This window comes from Camelina sativa, chromosome 12 (genome assembly GCF_000633955.1).
Source record: "Camelina sativa cultivar DH55 chromosome 12, Cs, whole genome shotgun sequence".
NCBI lineage: Eukaryota > Viridiplantae > Streptophyta > Magnoliopsida > Brassicales > Brassicaceae > Camelina > Camelina sativa.
This window is the reverse complement of record NC_025696.1, coordinates 7670978-7688509: the sequence shown is the minus strand read 5'-3', so window position 1 is coordinate 7688509 and position 17532 is coordinate 7670978. Positions and strand designations below refer to the sequence as shown.

The 17532-nt window shown below is 35.6% G+C and overlaps 5 protein-coding genes and 1 pseudogene across 5 annotated transcripts in view; 1 reads left to right on the top strand and 5 right to left on the bottom strand.

The window, feature by feature from the left end:
* LOC104730759 (KH domain-containing protein At4g26480) overlaps positions 1-492 on the bottom strand; it is a 4067-nt gene extending 3575 nt beyond the window's left edge. Inside the window, exon 1 of the mRNA XM_010449964.2 lies at positions 91-492. Coding sequence (XP_010448266.1) covers positions 91-266 — 176 coding nt within the window. The 5' untranslated portion in view covers positions 267-492. The remainder of the gene's footprint in view (positions 1-90) is intronic.
* Positions 3253-4303, bottom strand: LOC104730756 (nicotianamine synthase 1-like). Its single transcript, XM_010449961.1, has one exon. The coding sequence runs from the start codon at positions 4286-4288 to the stop codon at positions 3452-3454; it is 837 nt and encodes a 278-aa protein (XP_010448263.1). The 5' UTR covers positions 4289-4303; the 3' UTR covers positions 3253-3451.
* Positions 5192-6012, bottom strand: LOC104730755 (annotated as a pseudogene).
* LOC104730754 (protein YLS9-like) lies at positions 7306-8563 on the top strand. Its single transcript, XM_010449960.2, has one exon. It carries the CDS (start codon positions 7541-7543, stop codon positions 8354-8356), a length of 816 nt encoding a protein of 271 aa, XP_010448262.1. The 5' UTR covers positions 7306-7540; the 3' UTR covers positions 8357-8563.
* LOC104730753 (sufE-like protein 1, chloroplastic/mitochondrial) lies at positions 9405-10715 on the bottom strand. The gene has a single exon (XM_010449959.2). The coding sequence runs from the start codon at positions 10713-10715 to the stop codon at positions 9633-9635; it is 1083 nt and encodes a 360-aa protein (XP_010448261.1). The 3' UTR covers positions 9405-9632.
* On the bottom strand, positions 12606-12998 carry LOC109127909 (pumilio homolog 15-like). Its single transcript, XM_019233503.1, has one exon. The coding sequence runs from the start codon at positions 12996-12998 to the stop codon at positions 12606-12608; it is 393 nt and encodes a 130-aa protein (XP_019089048.1).

The following is a 17532-nucleotide window of genomic DNA, read 5'->3' as shown; positions in this document are numbered from 1 at the left end:
AAAAAAAAAAAAAAAAAAAAAAAAAAAACAAGTCAACTACAAGACGAAGAAGAAGACGAAAGAAAAAAACAGAGATTGATTTAAAATTACTTCTCTTGCTCAACGAGGAAAGAAGGCTGTGATCGGAGACCACCACCAGAGAAGTTAGGTGACTGAGGAGCCGACGGAGGTACAGAAAGAGGCGGCGGATACGTAACGAATCTCCCTCCACCAGTAACACCACCACCTCCGCCTCCACCACCACCAAGTGAAGTCATCATCATCATCACAACCACGACGGCTACTACTTCTTCTTCTTCTTCCTCAGCTGGTTGTTACCGGGAGAAACAACTGAATACGAGAGATAGAAAAAAACGGAGATGGGCGGAGATCGAGGAGGTGCGGCGGCGGCGGATCAGTAGGGAGCTAATCTGGCACACACACACACACAAGTATTTTATTAAGACCTCTAAAATCTACAATAGACGTCGGTGGATGGTGTTTTCTTTTTTTTGGGCCTTTATAGCTGTGTGTGTGGGACTGATTGATTCATTTGATATTACTGGACATAAAACTCGTGTTTTTCTTTTTTTTTACCGCTCCTTAGAAGCTTCTTACTGACTCAGAAGGTTTCTGGATACAGCTGGTTCCCTCTTAATCATTGAGAGGCTACCTACCTTGACCTGGCCCGCTTCTTCTACTATTTCACGTTTGTTGATTTGAATTTGTGTCAATCTCGTTTCGGTTCTGTAAATTTCTTGGTTACCGGATTTGTCAAAAATGCTGTGTTTTTTCTAAGCATTGGAATCGCTTTTTAAATAAGTAACCTGCACTGTGCAGCGCGGGAAAATATTTACGGAAATTTGATTTATTAGTTACAAAATAAGAATAGTATCTTTATTTGATTTATTCTACGTATTTTATAATTTATACATTTAATTTATTTAGTTTCGTATTCCATTTTGGACTATAGTTGGTACAATAAACTTAACGACTTACCATTATTAGGTTTTGGGTGTAATTGCTTATTTTTTTTTATAATTGGTAGAATTAAAAAAACCTTTATTTACTCATGATCCAATATACTAATTGTAGCGGTATTGAGTCAACGTAAAAAAAAAGAATTAAAGTGCATGAGAATAATATGAGTGGGAGGTAAAATGGAGTATAAACAAAATATCTTTGTTACTAAAACTCAATGAGCTCAGTGCATAATCATAAATTTTAAATATTTATAATTATCAAATAAATTAACTCGTAAAGTATAGATATGTTTTGCATATTGTGACAGGACAGACAATATATTACTTCCCCTACAATGGAGAATTTAGTCGACTTCTTAATTATCTAATAGTATTAAATTATATATATCAAATCCTCTCAAATTTTAAATTTATTTGTGAATGGGTGAAATCTTTTAGAATATAATAAAAAAAAATTGTAACCTGCACCATTTAGGTAGTGGAGGTTTAATAGTTTTCTGTACATATTTATTTTTATTTATATTTCGAATGATCAAAATAATTACTTAAGAAAAACTTATATTATGATTGATCATAATTATCATTTACGATTAGTAAAAAATTTGTGTAGATGTTTTTGAAAAATTAAGGTTAAAATTATGTGTAAGAAATATTAGATTTCTAGTTATTCAAATACCATATGTTATAATCTAATATTAAAGTTATGAATATTTTTTTATTGATACTATTGACGAAAATAGAATTTTTTTTTAATTCTAATTGATTAAAATCTCTTTATTATAAAATTCAGATTTTGTGAGTTGATTTATGAATAAATGTATTATGATTTTTTTTTTTTGTATAAGTTCTATTAATCCGGTTTAAGTTAAAAATAAAAAGCATTAACTTATGTAAATTGGAAACACTATATTTTTGATACCTTGTTATGTTATGATAATTTTTAAGGAAAAAGGAAAAAATCAGTTTATATCATGATTTAAGCCTCTTCATTATTTAAATTTTTAACAATTCTTAATATATCATATAAGTAATGTGTTGAAAAATAAAAAGAAAACACTTAAATAAGCAACTACATTAATCTGTAGGACCTGCATGTATAAAAAATCTGAGTATATCTTGATTGAAGAATATTTCATTCCAGATAGTTGGCACAATAGTTATCTGTGCTATACAGTACGGAGAAAAGTTTGCGTAAACTTTATTATAATTTGTTAGTTATAAAGTAATAGTATAAGTTATATTTGATTTACTCTAAACATTTTATTTTTTACATTTAATTTACTTAGTTTCATACTCTGATTAAACCGTCTTAGGTAAATTACAATATTCAAATCTGTGAATTATATAAATTTGGTAAAATCCTGAAAATAAAATAAAAATCCGTATTGAAGCGGTCATGTTTAGAAATCTTGACTTAATTTTTAGTTTTCGCTTTTTTTTAGTTATATGTTATATTGAATAAAATATAATATTTGTGATTTTTTAGATTTTAATAAAATGTCACTGCGTCAATGTGCAGTGCAACAAATATTTTTGATAAATTATATAATATTTAATATTTTAAAAATATAATCAATTTTGTATCTTAGTTTTAAAATATATATATCATTATTAAATGATTTAGGGATGCATATATTTAATCTTGGTTTTATAAATAAAATTAAGTTTTATAATTGTTCGAAATACTTTATTATTGTTTACTAAGATTTCAGAAACAATAAATAGAATCTGTTTAAATAATTTCATTAAATAATTTTCAAAATATTGGGTTATAAAATAAAAAAATCGGTTTATAAGATTTATTTTTGTTCTAAAATATTCTTGAAAAATATTTACAAAATATTTACGGTTATCAATCCCCGGATCAGTACTTGTTGAAAAACCAAAAAAAAATTTCTGATTTCAAAAAAATTTTGACTTGAAAAATAAAAAGAAAACAAATAATAAACACTAAAAAATAACTGTATTAATCTGTGGGCTCACATATTTAAAAAATCTGAGTATATCTTGGTGATATCTTTTTTAGTTGGATTTTTTTTTTTGTGTAATATATATTTTTTGGTTCTTAAATATATATTTATTCAATAGTATTATTTGTAATATGCCACATGATAGTAGGGTTAAAGTTTAACAACATTGCTATATAGAGCTTTATCTCTACTTAAATCTGGTGGTTTTGTAATTGTACCGATTGGGCTAGTTAATTGCTATTTGGAAACGTTCAAACCGAGTATGATACAGAGACATCAATACATTATAATCACAATAAGCAGAGAGAGACAGAGAAACACAGAAACTAATACAGATTTGGTCCAACACATACACAATAACAAAAGACAGAACTATATGATAATTTTGAACTAGGAAGTGTGAGCCTCATGAGTCATGAGGGAAATATCCCTTGTTCCACAAGTAATGGCTCCAATATTGACCACTTATCTGCCTTGTCTATTACGAATTTAATGATTGACTTCCGATACACCACTTAATCAATCATTGAGTTTGCGTGCGACCATCACGGAGTTCACAAAGCCATCAGACATAGACGGGTGATAAATCGCCAAGACCTCGAAACCTTTTAGATCGCAAGGATCAACGTCTACGTATAGGAAAGATCTAAGGCCTCGTGCACTCCTAAGGATGAGAAGAGATTGAGGAGCCATGTGATTCTCCAAGTGTTCAATGACTTTGACTTTGGCTTCTTTGTCCACCCCAACAAGAGATGCCAAGAAAACGACATCGAAATCACGTAGAATCTCCGTGGCGTCGAGTATATCCGTTGTGTGAAAGATCATGCGATTGGAGAGGTCGGGATCGCGTGAGACAAGGCAGGAAGCAAGGGAATTGGCTTGAGGGTCGATTTCGATGTTGTGAAATGTCGTGTTTGGGAGGTGAAACTTAGCCAAGACGATGGATGTTAAGGGCATCGAACCGGAACCGATGAAAGCGATCTTCGTCGGGACATGGCTCGTGTGTTGCGTGAGGAGATCGAACTCGACCTTACTAAGTTTGAGGTAGTTTGTGTAGTAAGGATATAGATCTAAATGGTGAAGTGGGTTGTCTTCGAGAGATCCTAAGATCGTGGAGAAGTGTTGCTCCGAATATCCTTCGACTTCACTACGTAGCTTGACGAGATTGGTTCTGATGGCTTGGACTTTTGGGCACATCTTCTTGACGTCGATGTTTGTCTCCGTCGGTAAGCACGTGGACATGAGCTGTCCGAACAAGGTGTCTACATTTTCGGAAGGTTTAAGGCTCTTGAGTTTAGATATTTGGTCGTACAGGTCAAGAATTTGCTTCTCAAATAGAGTCTTTTGGCAAGCCATGTCGACCCTATGAAATTTTTTTGACCTGGTTTAAAGAGTTTAAAGAGTTTGAAGACTTGGCCGCTTGGTATATATTTATCGGCACGTGTAGGTCCATGTCTTTTGCATCGACGATTAATCAAAAGTTCCCAACAACTTCCATGCATCACCTCAAATAATTTTGAATTATATAGTTCGAATCTCAACCCTGGAATATAATTTTTTTTTTTAAAATAATAGAACTTTGGACCAACCATTAAACTAAATTGCTGTTAAGTCACAACTAATTTAATTAGTTTCTTAGTCTTTCATTTATTGGCGAAAAATGGATGCATATCGCCATTATCGACGTTCACATGAATGCATGTTTAACTATCGAGAAAACGACAAATAAATCGACCAACTCTGTGGACCAACCAAATAAACTAAAGTGTTGATCTCAAGTTCTCAACCAATTTAGCCTCCTCTTTTTTTTTTTGTTATTAAGAAAAATATATAGAGATATATTCCCTAGACATGCAGGGCTGCATGTATGGTACATGTAAAACATTTCACATGGTTGCACTTACATGATAAATATAGCTGACCAAAATTTTTACGTTTTGTCTAAAATTGTACTAGCTGACGAAAATTTTAAGGAAAATTAATTCATGGAACTATTGATTTTATGAAAATGCATGGTTTTTAATAGATTATCTTGAAATTAAAGAGTGTTTATATTCGTATACATATTAGTCTAGAGTTTAAAGAAGGAACGAACCACTGATGAGCAAAAATAAACATGTAATAAGAGACGCGGTAAGGTTCGCTAGCTCTCGGACCAATTAATTCATAAAAAAATTAAGAACTCCCCTTCTAATATACTACCGATAATCATGGTATTAGTTATCATAGTACCATAAAGAAAGCGAGGTCCGCATAAGTTTAGGATTGGACAAACATGTAAGTAGAACTTTCACCAACAGGGAAGTAATCATCACTCCTACGTCCACCACTCCCTCTCTTGTTGATATAACCCGGATACTGACTCAGCTCGGACCCGGATTTCTTAGCCAGCGTCAAACCTTCTCCTTTAGCCAGCTTCTTTATTCCCCAATCGCTAAATGGATACGTTGTCTTGTGTGTGATATGAATCTCCCCGTCGTCTTTCAACATTTCCTTAGCGTTTTCAAGAAACCCCCTCACTAACTCTTTGTGGCCCCTGATCCAAAAACACAGCGTTTTATCATTAGATCGGTCCAAATCATAAACTATATATCGTAAAAGAAAATGAAAGAGGTAGTTACTCGATGGCCCTAGATAAAAATTCACGACCAAAGAAACGGGATCCTGCGTGAGGGAAATTGAAGACAATGCGATCATAGCGTTGTAGGCTCAAACTATTATCGAAGCTCATTGTGTGACATCAACCTCGTGCTGGATATCGCACCCAAATCTCTTCAGTTTGCCTATGTTGTCTATCGCATCCATATATTTTATGCACAATTCATCTACATGTAAGATTTCGTTGATTTAAGCCATTAATCACATGCACGGTTAATACTAGTGATATATAGATTAATATTGTATGTGTTCATAAAAAATGGTTTATACATACCTTCCGAATCGAGAGAGGTCGCGGTAATGTTCATGGCCGAGCCAAAAGCTGAAGCTAGACATAGTGAGAATGAGAAGTTTCCTTCTCCAACAAGAAGGATTTTGTGTTTGCTACTATAGGGCCCTATCCATTTTTCTGAAATCTCCATTACATCTGAAGACTTCCTTTTCTATAAACCATGTATATACACACACACACACACACACACACTCATAGAGTCTCAACACAAAGAGTTGCTTCAAGTTCATTGTCTTGATTATTATTCGGCTCTTAGAGTTCTGTGCCGGTTTGATATATCGAAGTTAATTACTTACCCTTTCATGTACCCTTTTCTTGTAAGAATAAAACCGTTTCACATTCATTTATTCTTATAACTAGGATCTTAAATATCATATTTGAAAGTTGAAACCATTACCTTTAGACCTTTATACGAGTTATCCACTATAAAAAAAAAATTAAAATATTTTGGTCATTTTACCGTTAAATCAAATTATCACCAATTAAAAAAACACATGACGTTTGATTGATCGAAGATATAAGTGATTAAAATTGATATTCAGCTGTAATGAAAATTACAAATACTCTAGTTATCTTTTTGTATTTTATCGGCGGGGAGGGTTTTTGCTCGTTATTTTAGTTATTTTTTCACGATATCACATAAAATAGTGTTTGATGGTCTAAAACATGAGCGAAATTCATATTGGTTTTTGAATAAAATAAGCAATATAGAAATCAACTAATTTCTGTTTCACCAATTGTTTTTCTTATACTACATTACTACTCTTTAAAAAGATCCAGGAGACTAAAATGATCAACTTACAAAGAAAAACCATGATCATTGCCAAAAGACAAAAATGGAATTATTATGACTTTTCCAAGGGAAAAAAGCTTTATCTTAGTGGTGAAGTGTTTTATGGATCCGCAACTAACCACACATTACAATTACAACTACCCAAAAAAAAAGTGAGAAAAAAAGAAAGAAGCACAGTTACCCAAGGAACAAACTCATTTTGATTATCTTCATACAAGTCCAAAGATAAAGCCGAAATATGATTTTTCAAACATTTTGATTATCTTCATACAAACCCCAAAGATATTTCTTAAAACAACTTAAGTTTTTCTTTTTATCAAAAGAAAACAAAATAATATATAGGTTAGTCAATAGTGCTCCTCAAATCCTATTATGTTTTTCTAAAAATAACATTAATGTAGATATTTTCATACAGTATAATTAAGACTTCTAATATGTCAATTAAGTCCCTTAGACTATCTGATTGGTAACTCCTTTTCTTTCCTTCTAAAATACTAACTTTTGAGTTTGTTTAATTAACTAAGTATCTGTATTTTGTCCCCTGTAATCAATCAAAACTCTTAAAAATGTCAGATTTAATTAGGAAAAGCCACTTGTTAAGAAGAAAAAAGAAAACGCATGTAGTTTTCAAACTTTAAATCCACCGAGATTTGCTTTAGTAGTTCTTCAAAACGACACGCATGGTCCCACTCATTTCAAAACCAAACCCCACTACGCAAATTGCAAAGCTCTCTTCTTTTCCCCAAAACTCTCGCTTTCACTTTCTTTCTTTTTTACACACAGCAAAAACTTAACTTTATTTTTCTCCTATTTAACCCATAACCATTACACATTTCCAAATTTCCTTTCATTGATCACATAACCCATGCCAAAGCTACCACCTCTTCCTCCTCCACCGCGGTTGCAACCGTCCGAAACGCCGCCATGGGAGACGCCATCTTCTGTTTGGTATACTCCAAGAACCACGCCATGGAGAACACCACAAAGCACGCTGTCAACACCAGTTAGCCAAGTGGTCTTAACAAAGCCAGCAACGGTTAGATTCAACAGTCTTGATACAGAGCCGAGGAAAGATGCAGATAGGGTGATTCTCCGGCAGCCACGGAATAGCAAGACTAGTCTGTGGATATGGTGTGTTGCCGGTTTGTGTTTTGTGTTCAGCCTTTTTCTTATCTTCCTTGGGATTGCTACTCTGATTGTGTTTCTTGCGATTAGACCAAGAACACCTGTTTTTGACATCCCCAACGCCAACCTACACACGATCTACTTTGACTCTCCCGTGTTTTTCAATGGCGATTTGTCGATGCTGGTGAACTTTACCAACCCTAATAAGAAGATTGACGTGAGGTTTGAGAAGCTTGGGATTGAGCTCTTCTTCTTCAATAGATTGATTGCACAGCAAGTGGTCCAGCCCTTCTCTCAGAAAAAGCGCGAGACGAGGTTGGAACCAATCCATTTGATCTCTAGTTTGGTATGCTTGCCTGTAAACCACGCGGTGGAACTCAGGAGACAGGTGCAAAACAACAAGATAGAATATGAAATTAGAGGTACCTTCAAAGTCAGAGCTCATTTTGGAATGATTCATTACTCTTATCTGCTACAAGGGAGGTGCCAACTTCAGATGACCGGTCCACCAACCGGAATCCTGATATCTCGTAGCTGCACGACGAAGAAACAATGAAGAAGACGATATGGTTCTCTGAGTCAGAAGTCATCTTCAAAGTCTCTAGCTTTGGCATGTTCTGCAACTGTATCTCTATTTGCTTACCCACAAAATGTATAAAAGAACAAGACCTAGTGTCTATCCAAGAACAGTGATCGGAGTTTGTACTATTTCCAAGATAAAGAAACTGGAAAGATATTATCTTTCTACGCAACAGATTCATAATTGATCCATTAGACACCGTACCAAGAACAGTGTTGTATTTTAATACAGTTCAACATACCTGAACCACCATAGAAAAGATTGAAGACCAAAAGCAAAAGAGGTACAAGCATTAGATTCCTATGTTGGTTCCCTTTACTTAAAGTAATCAAAAACACACAAGATATGCAGATAATAAAGAGGAAGCTTACCTATTTTCTAGCATTTCCCAACATAGAGGATTTTAAAATTCAAAATCTCAACTAAAACTAATATTTTCTCCAGGAAAGTTTTGATGTTATATACAATGGTCTCAGGGATAGAAAAGTTAAGCAGAAATTGGTTGGCTAAAACCATAACTGGTTTCACTAGACAGACATGTAAAGCTGATTGTATATTATACCCCACAAGTCTCAGCTAATGGGGCTTTAAGAAACATCACATGTCTAACGGTAGACTGAAACAGGAATCATCTGAAACTCCTTTCAGAAAGAAAGAAGTAAAGCAACCAAATCTCTTTCTTTTTTCTGCAGTCCCTCAAACCAACTAGTATCAATGATTAGACAATACCAACTTTGAGTATCTAGAAGAATGAGAAATGAACAAGAAACTTCGCATGTCTAATGGTGGACATGAATATACCATGTTGCTCCATAAATCTCTTATACTTTCCTTAGGTGATGTGACACTAACGATTCAAACTTAGCCACATGGATAACAACAGCTTGAGCATTCTCTGATCCTATTCATCTCTCGCGAACTCTCAAAGCGTAGACATCAAAACTTAATATCAAGAAACCATAGCAAAAGAAGACCTTGATGCTAGCAAGATAAATGGAATTCAGTTTGAAAATTGCAAATCATGTGGTGAAAACATTATATATTAATCGGGATATATCCTCCATAAAAATTCAATCTTTTGGCACAATCAATATCCATCTCTCATTTAGAAAATATATAGATACAACATGATCCTCCTGATCAACCTCTTAAGCCTCAACATTATTAAAAGGTCTAGAGAACAAAAAACCAAAGCAAATGGACCAAAAGAAGAAAAAGAATCCGGACCTGACTTCTTCCATTTGCCTCACCTTCAAACCTCAGCCGGAGTCTTAGCCACAATAGAGAGAGCATGTAACCCGTTCTTTAACTCCTCTTGCAACAAGTCATAAATCAGCCTATGCCTCTTGACCAAGCTTTTACCTTGGAAAGCATCCGAAACGATTCGCAAGTTGAAATGTGTTTCCCCATCATCACCAGCACTACCTCTAACAGCAGCATGCCCTGCGTGCTGGTAAGAAACATCTTCAACTTCTAACTCAACAGGATTCAACTCCTTCTCCAATCTCTCTCTCATCCTCATCCCTCTACTCCCTAAAGCAACAACATTTGACCCACTATCAGAATCTTCAGCTCCCAAATCCTCCGTATCATTGTCAACAACACTTGCTCCACCGTTTGTTTCAGGAGTAGGTACGAAGCTAGATTCTAAACTCTCTCCAGAACTTGAACCTTCCTCACCTTTGACTTCCAAATTTAAAGCCTTTTTCTGCATCAACTTAAGCATATTAAGGAATCCATTGTTTCTAGAAGGAGACAGACTCTGCTGCAAACCAAGAAGAAGAGCAAAATCAGGAGTAACCCTCAAAATCTCAGGGACAGGTCTACCAGATAAACCTTGAACTAAAAGAGCAGCTAAGCCTTTAGTGATAGACGAATCAGAATCAGCTTCATAGACAACGTTGCGTTGGTCATCAAAGAAAGCCCTAACCCAAACCTGAGAAACGCAACCTTCAACTTTATTCTCCCTAGTCTTGAAACGAGGATCTAGTGGCTTGAGATGTTCACCGTAGAATATAAGCTGCCTGTATTTAGCTCTCGGCTCTTGTACCGATTGGAATAGGTTGACGATCTCTTGTAGCTTCGGAGGAAGCTCTTCGATTGGTTGATAGTCTTCAGAACTCGACGGAGATGACGAAGCTAATGGTGGACGAATGTTTCCGGTTGAAATTTTCTGGAAAGTGATGATCGTCCGACGAAGTGAAGGGAGCTCCGACGGTTTAAGCGGTCGCAAAATTAGAGCTTTGGCCGGGTATTGGACTGAAGAAGCAAACAAGGTTGGTTTGAACGGGATTAGACGAAGCGACGCAGCGCAAGACATCGCTGCTGCTGCCATAAAGGTCGAAACTTCGAGAGAGAGAGAGAGAGAGAGAGACGGTGATGGAAACAGAGTCGCGAATATTCAGAAATCAACCACTTCTGATCTGGGTTCAATTGAGTAAGTAGAGTAAACCGTTCAATTGAGTAAGTAGAGTAAACCGGGAAATGAACCGGAGTTCAATTGAGTAAGTAGTAAACCATGGAATTGAACCGGAGTTGGTGCTGAGTGAGGAGGGTCTATCGCAATCCGAAATTTTTAGATCTAAAATCACTATCGTGGCCGTGGGGTTGGTTTTAAGAAATTATAAAAGTATACGACTCTTTTTTCCATATAAAGATAGATAGATATATGATATATCTAAATTTGTTTTTTTAATTAAATATAATAATTTTCCAAGCTTCATCGTTTTCGTTAATCTTCTTCGTTTACTTACGTCTTCGTTACCTCGTTGCGAGAGTTGATTAGCTTTACAAATGTGATTTGAGTTCTATAACGGTGTCTAATACATCTGTATCTAATTATCATAGTCTGAGTTATATTTTTTATTGATTTCTTACGCCCAATGTTTTTTTTGTTTTAAATCAACTTATTTACTTTCCAGTTTTGATATTTACTTGATTCACAAACTTTTCTGTTGTTTTAGCTATATTCGATCTTCATAATTTCAAAGTGCAACTACTTGGTCTCTAAGGATTCAATCCTAAAGTTTTATAACGATACCACTAAATCGTAGTTGAGTACACATTAAGTTATCAATTGACCTTTGATCAAAAGCGTTTGTTTACGTCTTTTCAAGTATAATCATGTGTTGGTTGTCTCTATACCTTAACTTTGGGATCCTTCACGGGATGAAGAAGATAAAAAAACTAAATAGTTGATCAGTCAATGAAAACAAGAGTTTAGTTCGTGTAATGGGGTAATTTGTACTTTCAATCATATTATTTGTACTCAAGTAGGTAACTTATACAATAAAATTTTGAAAGCAAAACAAGTTTCATCAAAAGAAAAATTGCAACAAACATTTTATATATATAGATATGATTCGTAACTTTTCTATGTACTGTTCATAGGCGGATCCAAGAAAAAAAGTATGGGTCAACTATTGATAAAATAAAATAATATTATATTATAAATTCATTAGTTTTCAATTCAGTTTATTATAATGAATGAATCCTTGAACAAAGAAAGTAGCTTCTTCAGTCCAAAACCTGTAAATCAAATTTTGTTTATAAAAAGTGATAGTGTAAATTCATTACTTTTTAATTCAGATTATTCGTATGAATACACAACAACAACAAAACCCTGTAAATTTAAATAAAAAATAATATAGTGTAAAGTCATTAGTTTTTAATTTAGCTTATTATAATGAATCCACACAAAAAAAAAAGAAGCTTTTTCAGTCCAAAACTTGTAAACAAAATTTTTGTTCATTTTCTTTCAATATTTTGGTATTTTATTTAAAGAAATTTTGATATCTCATTTGAAGAAATTTTGTTTTTTGTTCTAAACTTTTTTTTTTGTCAACAGTCTGTTCTAACGTTTTCTAATCTTTTTTTAGTGCTTCGATTTGTATTAAAGATGAACTTGGATCTATTTATCCAAGATGAGTCCATGTGTAATTGTTTTATATATAACATTTGTTGGGCCGGTCTATTACAAAAAAAAACTTTTTTTTAGTACCGACTAAGCAACTATTCTAAGATAACTTGAACAATGTGCTTATTTGTACAAAATGACAAATTTCTCATTATAAATTTTATATAGTTCGAATTTCCCAAAATTTTATTTTATATTCACATATAATAGAATGACTAACAAATAAATTTTACAAAATAGATGATAGAATCATACATCAAGATTTTTTATTTACATTTTATTGTAGTGCCTCCTAGTATAGATAGTATCCTATACTATCCAATCTAACTCCTTATGCAGATTTGTTGTGTTGTTAGTAATTTCAAGTCTACTTCTTCTTAAATAGAGCCCATCTTCTCTGACTTTCCAATCCCAATAATTTTTTCCTTTAAATGCTCTAAAATTTAGAACATGTTTAAATCTAGATCGTTGTTTTATTGTACACATAAAACGAGTCCTACCAAAATAGTTAGGAGCAAAATGATTTACAAATTCCCCTCCGTTTGGTATTAGTGTTGGACCCAATACATCCTCTTTAGAAAAGCATCTCATCCAAACAGTTTTTTTATTTTTGAGTTCGTTTACGATCCTGATTCCAGCACCGGATACATGGTCTAACATACAACAACCAAAAAAAAAGAGGAAGATTGTGAAATTTTTCATTTTTCCTTTTTTTCTTTTTCTTGTAGAGATGTTTATAAGATCTCTTGTTATATTTTTGATTTGTTTTAAGAGTTTAAATAAACAATTTTTGCATTTAAAGTTTCTTGTTTTCTATTAATACAAGTTTGCTATTAATAATTGAGGTAACAATTCATCAACTTCTATGATTTATGTAAAATCATCAGCCATGAGTTGAAGATCTCCAACCTGTCTTGTTTCAGCTTTTCCTCTAACCAATTAAGTGTTTTATATTCTTAACATGAAGAAAATATATTTACATATTTTACTACCTAAGTATATATGGTTTTTAAAATGAATCTTACAACGATTAATTAATTATTATGATTGTATTTGTTATACAAACTATCTAACTCGAACAAAACATATCCAAAATATACTTTTTAATTGATTAATTCATTTCCAGCTTACTTGCACTATAGAGAGGTCTTTCATACAAGAATAATTTTTCTCAAATACACATGGCCATAGTGAAGATGCAAATTTTGGACATAGCTCGTTGTTTGGATCAAGAAATTGCATCAGAACACATCAAGATTATGTAAGCTGTTATGGACGCGGGAGCTAACATGGCAAAGGTAGAGAGGATAATGTGACTTGTCAAGGAGGTGAGAGCTGACTTGGCCAAGTGGTGGAAGTTTTTCTCTGGTTGCTGCTGAAAATCAAATAGTTGGTCTGGAAGACAAAGTGGTTATGATTGTGAGGAAGTATTTTCAAAGAATGGAGAAAAGTAAACAAATCGACATGTCAACACATGCTAGAACTAAGTTAGAGAAGGAAAATATCTGACAATGTGTTGAGTGTGAGGGTGTTGGTTATCTTAAGTCTGACTGTCTAACAAGAGGAGAAGCTTGTTAAAATGTCATGAATGTAAGGGCTATGGTTATTGTGAATGTCGGATCCCACACTCAATGATTTTAATGGTCAAAGAGATTGAATATTTTGAGAATAACAAAAACTGAAATTACTTTAAATAAAAATAAAATTTTAAAAAATATAGAAATTGCTTAAGAAATGTATTGTATAAATCTCCAAAAAGTCTCCTCCTTAGGTGTACAAAGTTTTGTATTTCAATTGGGGTTTGTTCGGTGGTTCTAGCGGAGCTATGGGGGGTCAATTATGGGCTTTACATTGCATGGGGGAAGAAGATCATCAGGTTGGAGCTGGAGGTGGACTCCGAGTTGGTTGTGGGGTTCTTACAGACAGGGATTGATGACGCTTATCTTTTGGCTTTCCTGGTACGTTTGTGCCATGGCTTTTTATTGAGGGACTAGATAGTTCGTATTTCACATCTGTATAGAGAGGCAAACCGTCTTGCGAACGGTTTAACTCAATATGCGTTTACTTTACCTGTAGGATTTCAATTTTTAGAGTCTTTCCCGTCAAGTATGGAGTTGATTGTAAACGAGAATGGTCGAGGAACTGCGTTTCCAAGGCTCCTCTATGCTTAGTTTCTTTTTTACTCTTTTTTAATAAAATACAGGGGATTAATCCCCTGGTCATAACCAAAGAAAAAGATCTTCCTTGGTCCCCATCTCTCAAGGCCCATCTCAGAACTCTTCGCCTTGTTCACTCCATCTTCACGAGCTCTCCATAACTCGTTGACACTCCGAACACTTCGTATTTCTCTGAGCTGGGCCATCTTGTTTCACGGGATTTTCTTTCTCTGGCACCTCGGGTGATCACATGTGTCATTCCTCTTTTGGTAATAAAATTTTGATAGAAGATCCATGTATGTTAGTGAGGAATCTGGGCCCAACAATCATACAAGGGCTGATTGTCTTAGAATGACTAGTAATAAATTGTCTTATGTGACATGGAATGAAAGTGATATTGAAGTAGATGAGCTTGACAAAAAATAAAGTTTCAATAACTTTGTATCTTACTTGGGTACCGTAGAAGGGGAATTTTTCTTAAGTGCCCAAACTAATGAGAGTCTGATTTGACATTGGAAAATAGACTAATGCTCTGATCAAATAGTTGTCGCTAATCAATGAGAAGAGGAGCTTGTTGAATAAAAGCTCGTATTCTAGAAAGAGATAGAAAACTAGTCAATCAGGTTTGGGCTTAAGAATAAGATTTCTATTGTCAAGTTGCCTACACAGCTGAGCCATAACATAAGTCAGAAAAGAAGTTTGGTATTTTTACAAGAGAATCTACAAAACTTTGAGGAAGATTCATGTGGTCGTTACTTTTGGAGATGGGGCAAAAGGTAAAAGGAGAAAGGCAAATATATAACTAGCGGAGAGATCACTTAACCCCAAACTCTAAAATGTTTATATGGTCGATGGACTGAGAGCTAACATGATTAAATTAAATCAATTTCATGAAGATGGATTGCGTTATGAGCCAAAGCCTTGGCCTTAGATCTTGTTATCATACTCGTTGCTTAAACTTAAGAACAAGAGATTTAAGAGCTAACTTCCCATTAATCCAAATTTCTCCTTGAGAATTAGGTTAATTGTTGGAAGCTTGGAATTCTCATTAGCATAAGAGGGTTCTTATATAGACCTTACAAACCGACCTATCTCTCCTATTAAAAGGAAGAACAATTCTTGGGTTCACTCCTAAGGTGAACCCCTTTGTTCACTTCTCTTTGTTTTAGCCAGTGAGAATCTAACATGTCATAATACATTTAAAAATCTATTTATTCACCTTCTTATAAAATAAGGAAACAAAATCTGTATACATTATTATAAAATGAAAAACTTAAACCGCTTATTCATAAACCCAAACCGATATATAATTTCACTCTAATTGTAAAATTTAAACCCTAACTGTGAGAACTGAGAATGAACTTCTCCTTCCGAAGTGATTTAAATTGTGGAGGAGCTTATCGCTGTAAAACAGCTCCGAACTGAATTGAGAGTTTTTGAGAATTTGAATTTGTATTGCTATTGCTGGAAAAAATATTCGACCCCTTACAACTGACACCCCCTTACATATTTATACCGACCAATTTATTACTAAATTAATGCACCATTAATAGGACGCGATTTGCGCGGTCTAATTAATCCTCTTGAATGCGGGAATCTTTGATCGGGACCGAGCTGCGAGCTGACCATCACGAAGCATCTCCGCGCTCTCTTCCTTTCTCCGGGCCTGATGGGCCGATCACTAATTCGCTCTTGGCCCAGTAGACGAGCCCGGCCTAGGCCCTCTTGCCTATTGCTCGAGATGGCAGATCGTGGGTACAACAGTTGCCCCCCAAGTCTCCCGAGCTGAACAGTTCGGGGGACTTTTAACCTTCAAGCGATCAATTTCGGGAAACTGAATATTCCCCATATCTCCACGATTTGATCGTGGTAATGATGGGATTTGCCTTCCCGAACAAGACTCGGGGCCCACTAGGTGGCGTGTTAACTATAAGAGAGAGAGAAAACGGTGCGAGTCCTTTCACTTCCCCAGATAATCGTTGCTCCCTGGTTCCGTGTATAAAGGTAAATTCGGCTTCTCTCTCTTTCACTCTTAATCCCCAATTGTGCTTGTATTTTCCGTTCTCCAATTTTCTTTCTTTTCCTCTGTAAACTTCTTTACTTTCGCCGGAAAACCCTTCACTCTTCCTTTATTTCCTTGCTACTTTTACCGGAAAAGCATGTCTCCACCGAAATCCTCATCGGGAAAAACCGCAAAACCCTTGATTCCGGGCGTTTTCGGCCCCCACCAACCGTCGAATCTTTCTGCGGAGAACATAGCCGAGATTAGAGGATCCACCGGGATTCCGTCGGAGGTGGAAATCAGATTCCCGGAGGCGCATGAGTCTCCGGAGAACCCCCCTCCAGGGTACTGCTGCGCGTTCGAGATTTTCTTCTCTGCGTGCGGTCTGTCATTCCCCCTTCCCGAACTCATCGTGAAGATGATGTTCGAACTGGGCTTCGCTCTTCCTCAGATGTGCCCCAACTTTGTTCGGACTGTCTTGTGCCTTCAAACTCTGGGGGAGGAGTTCAACTACCAGCTGTCATTGGCCGACTTCCTCCAGGTGTACACGGTGAAGACTGGTCGTACCAAGGGCACGCTTTACGTAAGCCCGCTTTCCGGGCTAAAGGTCTTTGACGACCTGCCCGAGAAGGATGAAAAGTGGCGGAAGTCCTACTTCTTTTTCCCGGTTAACGAGCTCACTTTCGGCCACCGCGTGAGTTCGCACGTATCGAAGTGGACTTCGAAAATCGGTAGAATGGAGTTCCTTGCTAGGTCCAGGTTAGGTGTTGCTTGACGTTCCGTCTCACCTTTTTGCTGTTTCTTTTTCAGATCACTTCGAGCGCAGAGTTCTTCTCGAGGTTCTGCAGCCAGGGACAGATTGCTTGGGACTCTTTTTCTTGCGAAATAATCAGAGAGTCCACGGCGAGGCTCGGAAGGCGTTCTCTCGTCTGTTCCACCCCCTTGAGCGTTTCGGAGATGAATTACAGAGAAGAAAGGGCGTGCCGAGCTGCTGAAAAAGAGGCAAAGAAATAGATGGCGATGGCCCTCGCCGAAGGCGAAGCTCGCATTTCTAACAGGAATTCCTCCATTCCCGAGG

Bases quoted from the DNA above. Each gene is read 5' to 3' on its own strand.
- LOC104730756 (XM_010449961.1), bottom strand. From the start codon at position 4,288: ATGGCTTGCCAAAAGACTCTATTTGAGAAGCAAATTCTTGACCTGTAC.
- LOC104730754 (XM_010449960.2), top strand. From the start codon at position 7,541: ATGCCAAAGCTACCACCTCTTCCTCCTCCACCGCGGTTGCAACCGTCC.
- LOC104730753 (XM_010449959.2), bottom strand. From the start codon at position 10,715: ATGGCAGCAGCAGCGATGTCTTGCGCTGCGTCGCTTCGTCTAATCCCG.
- LOC109127909 (XM_019233503.1), bottom strand. From the start codon at position 12,998: ATGAAAAATTTCACAATCTTCCTCTTTTTTTTTGGTTGTTGTATGTTA.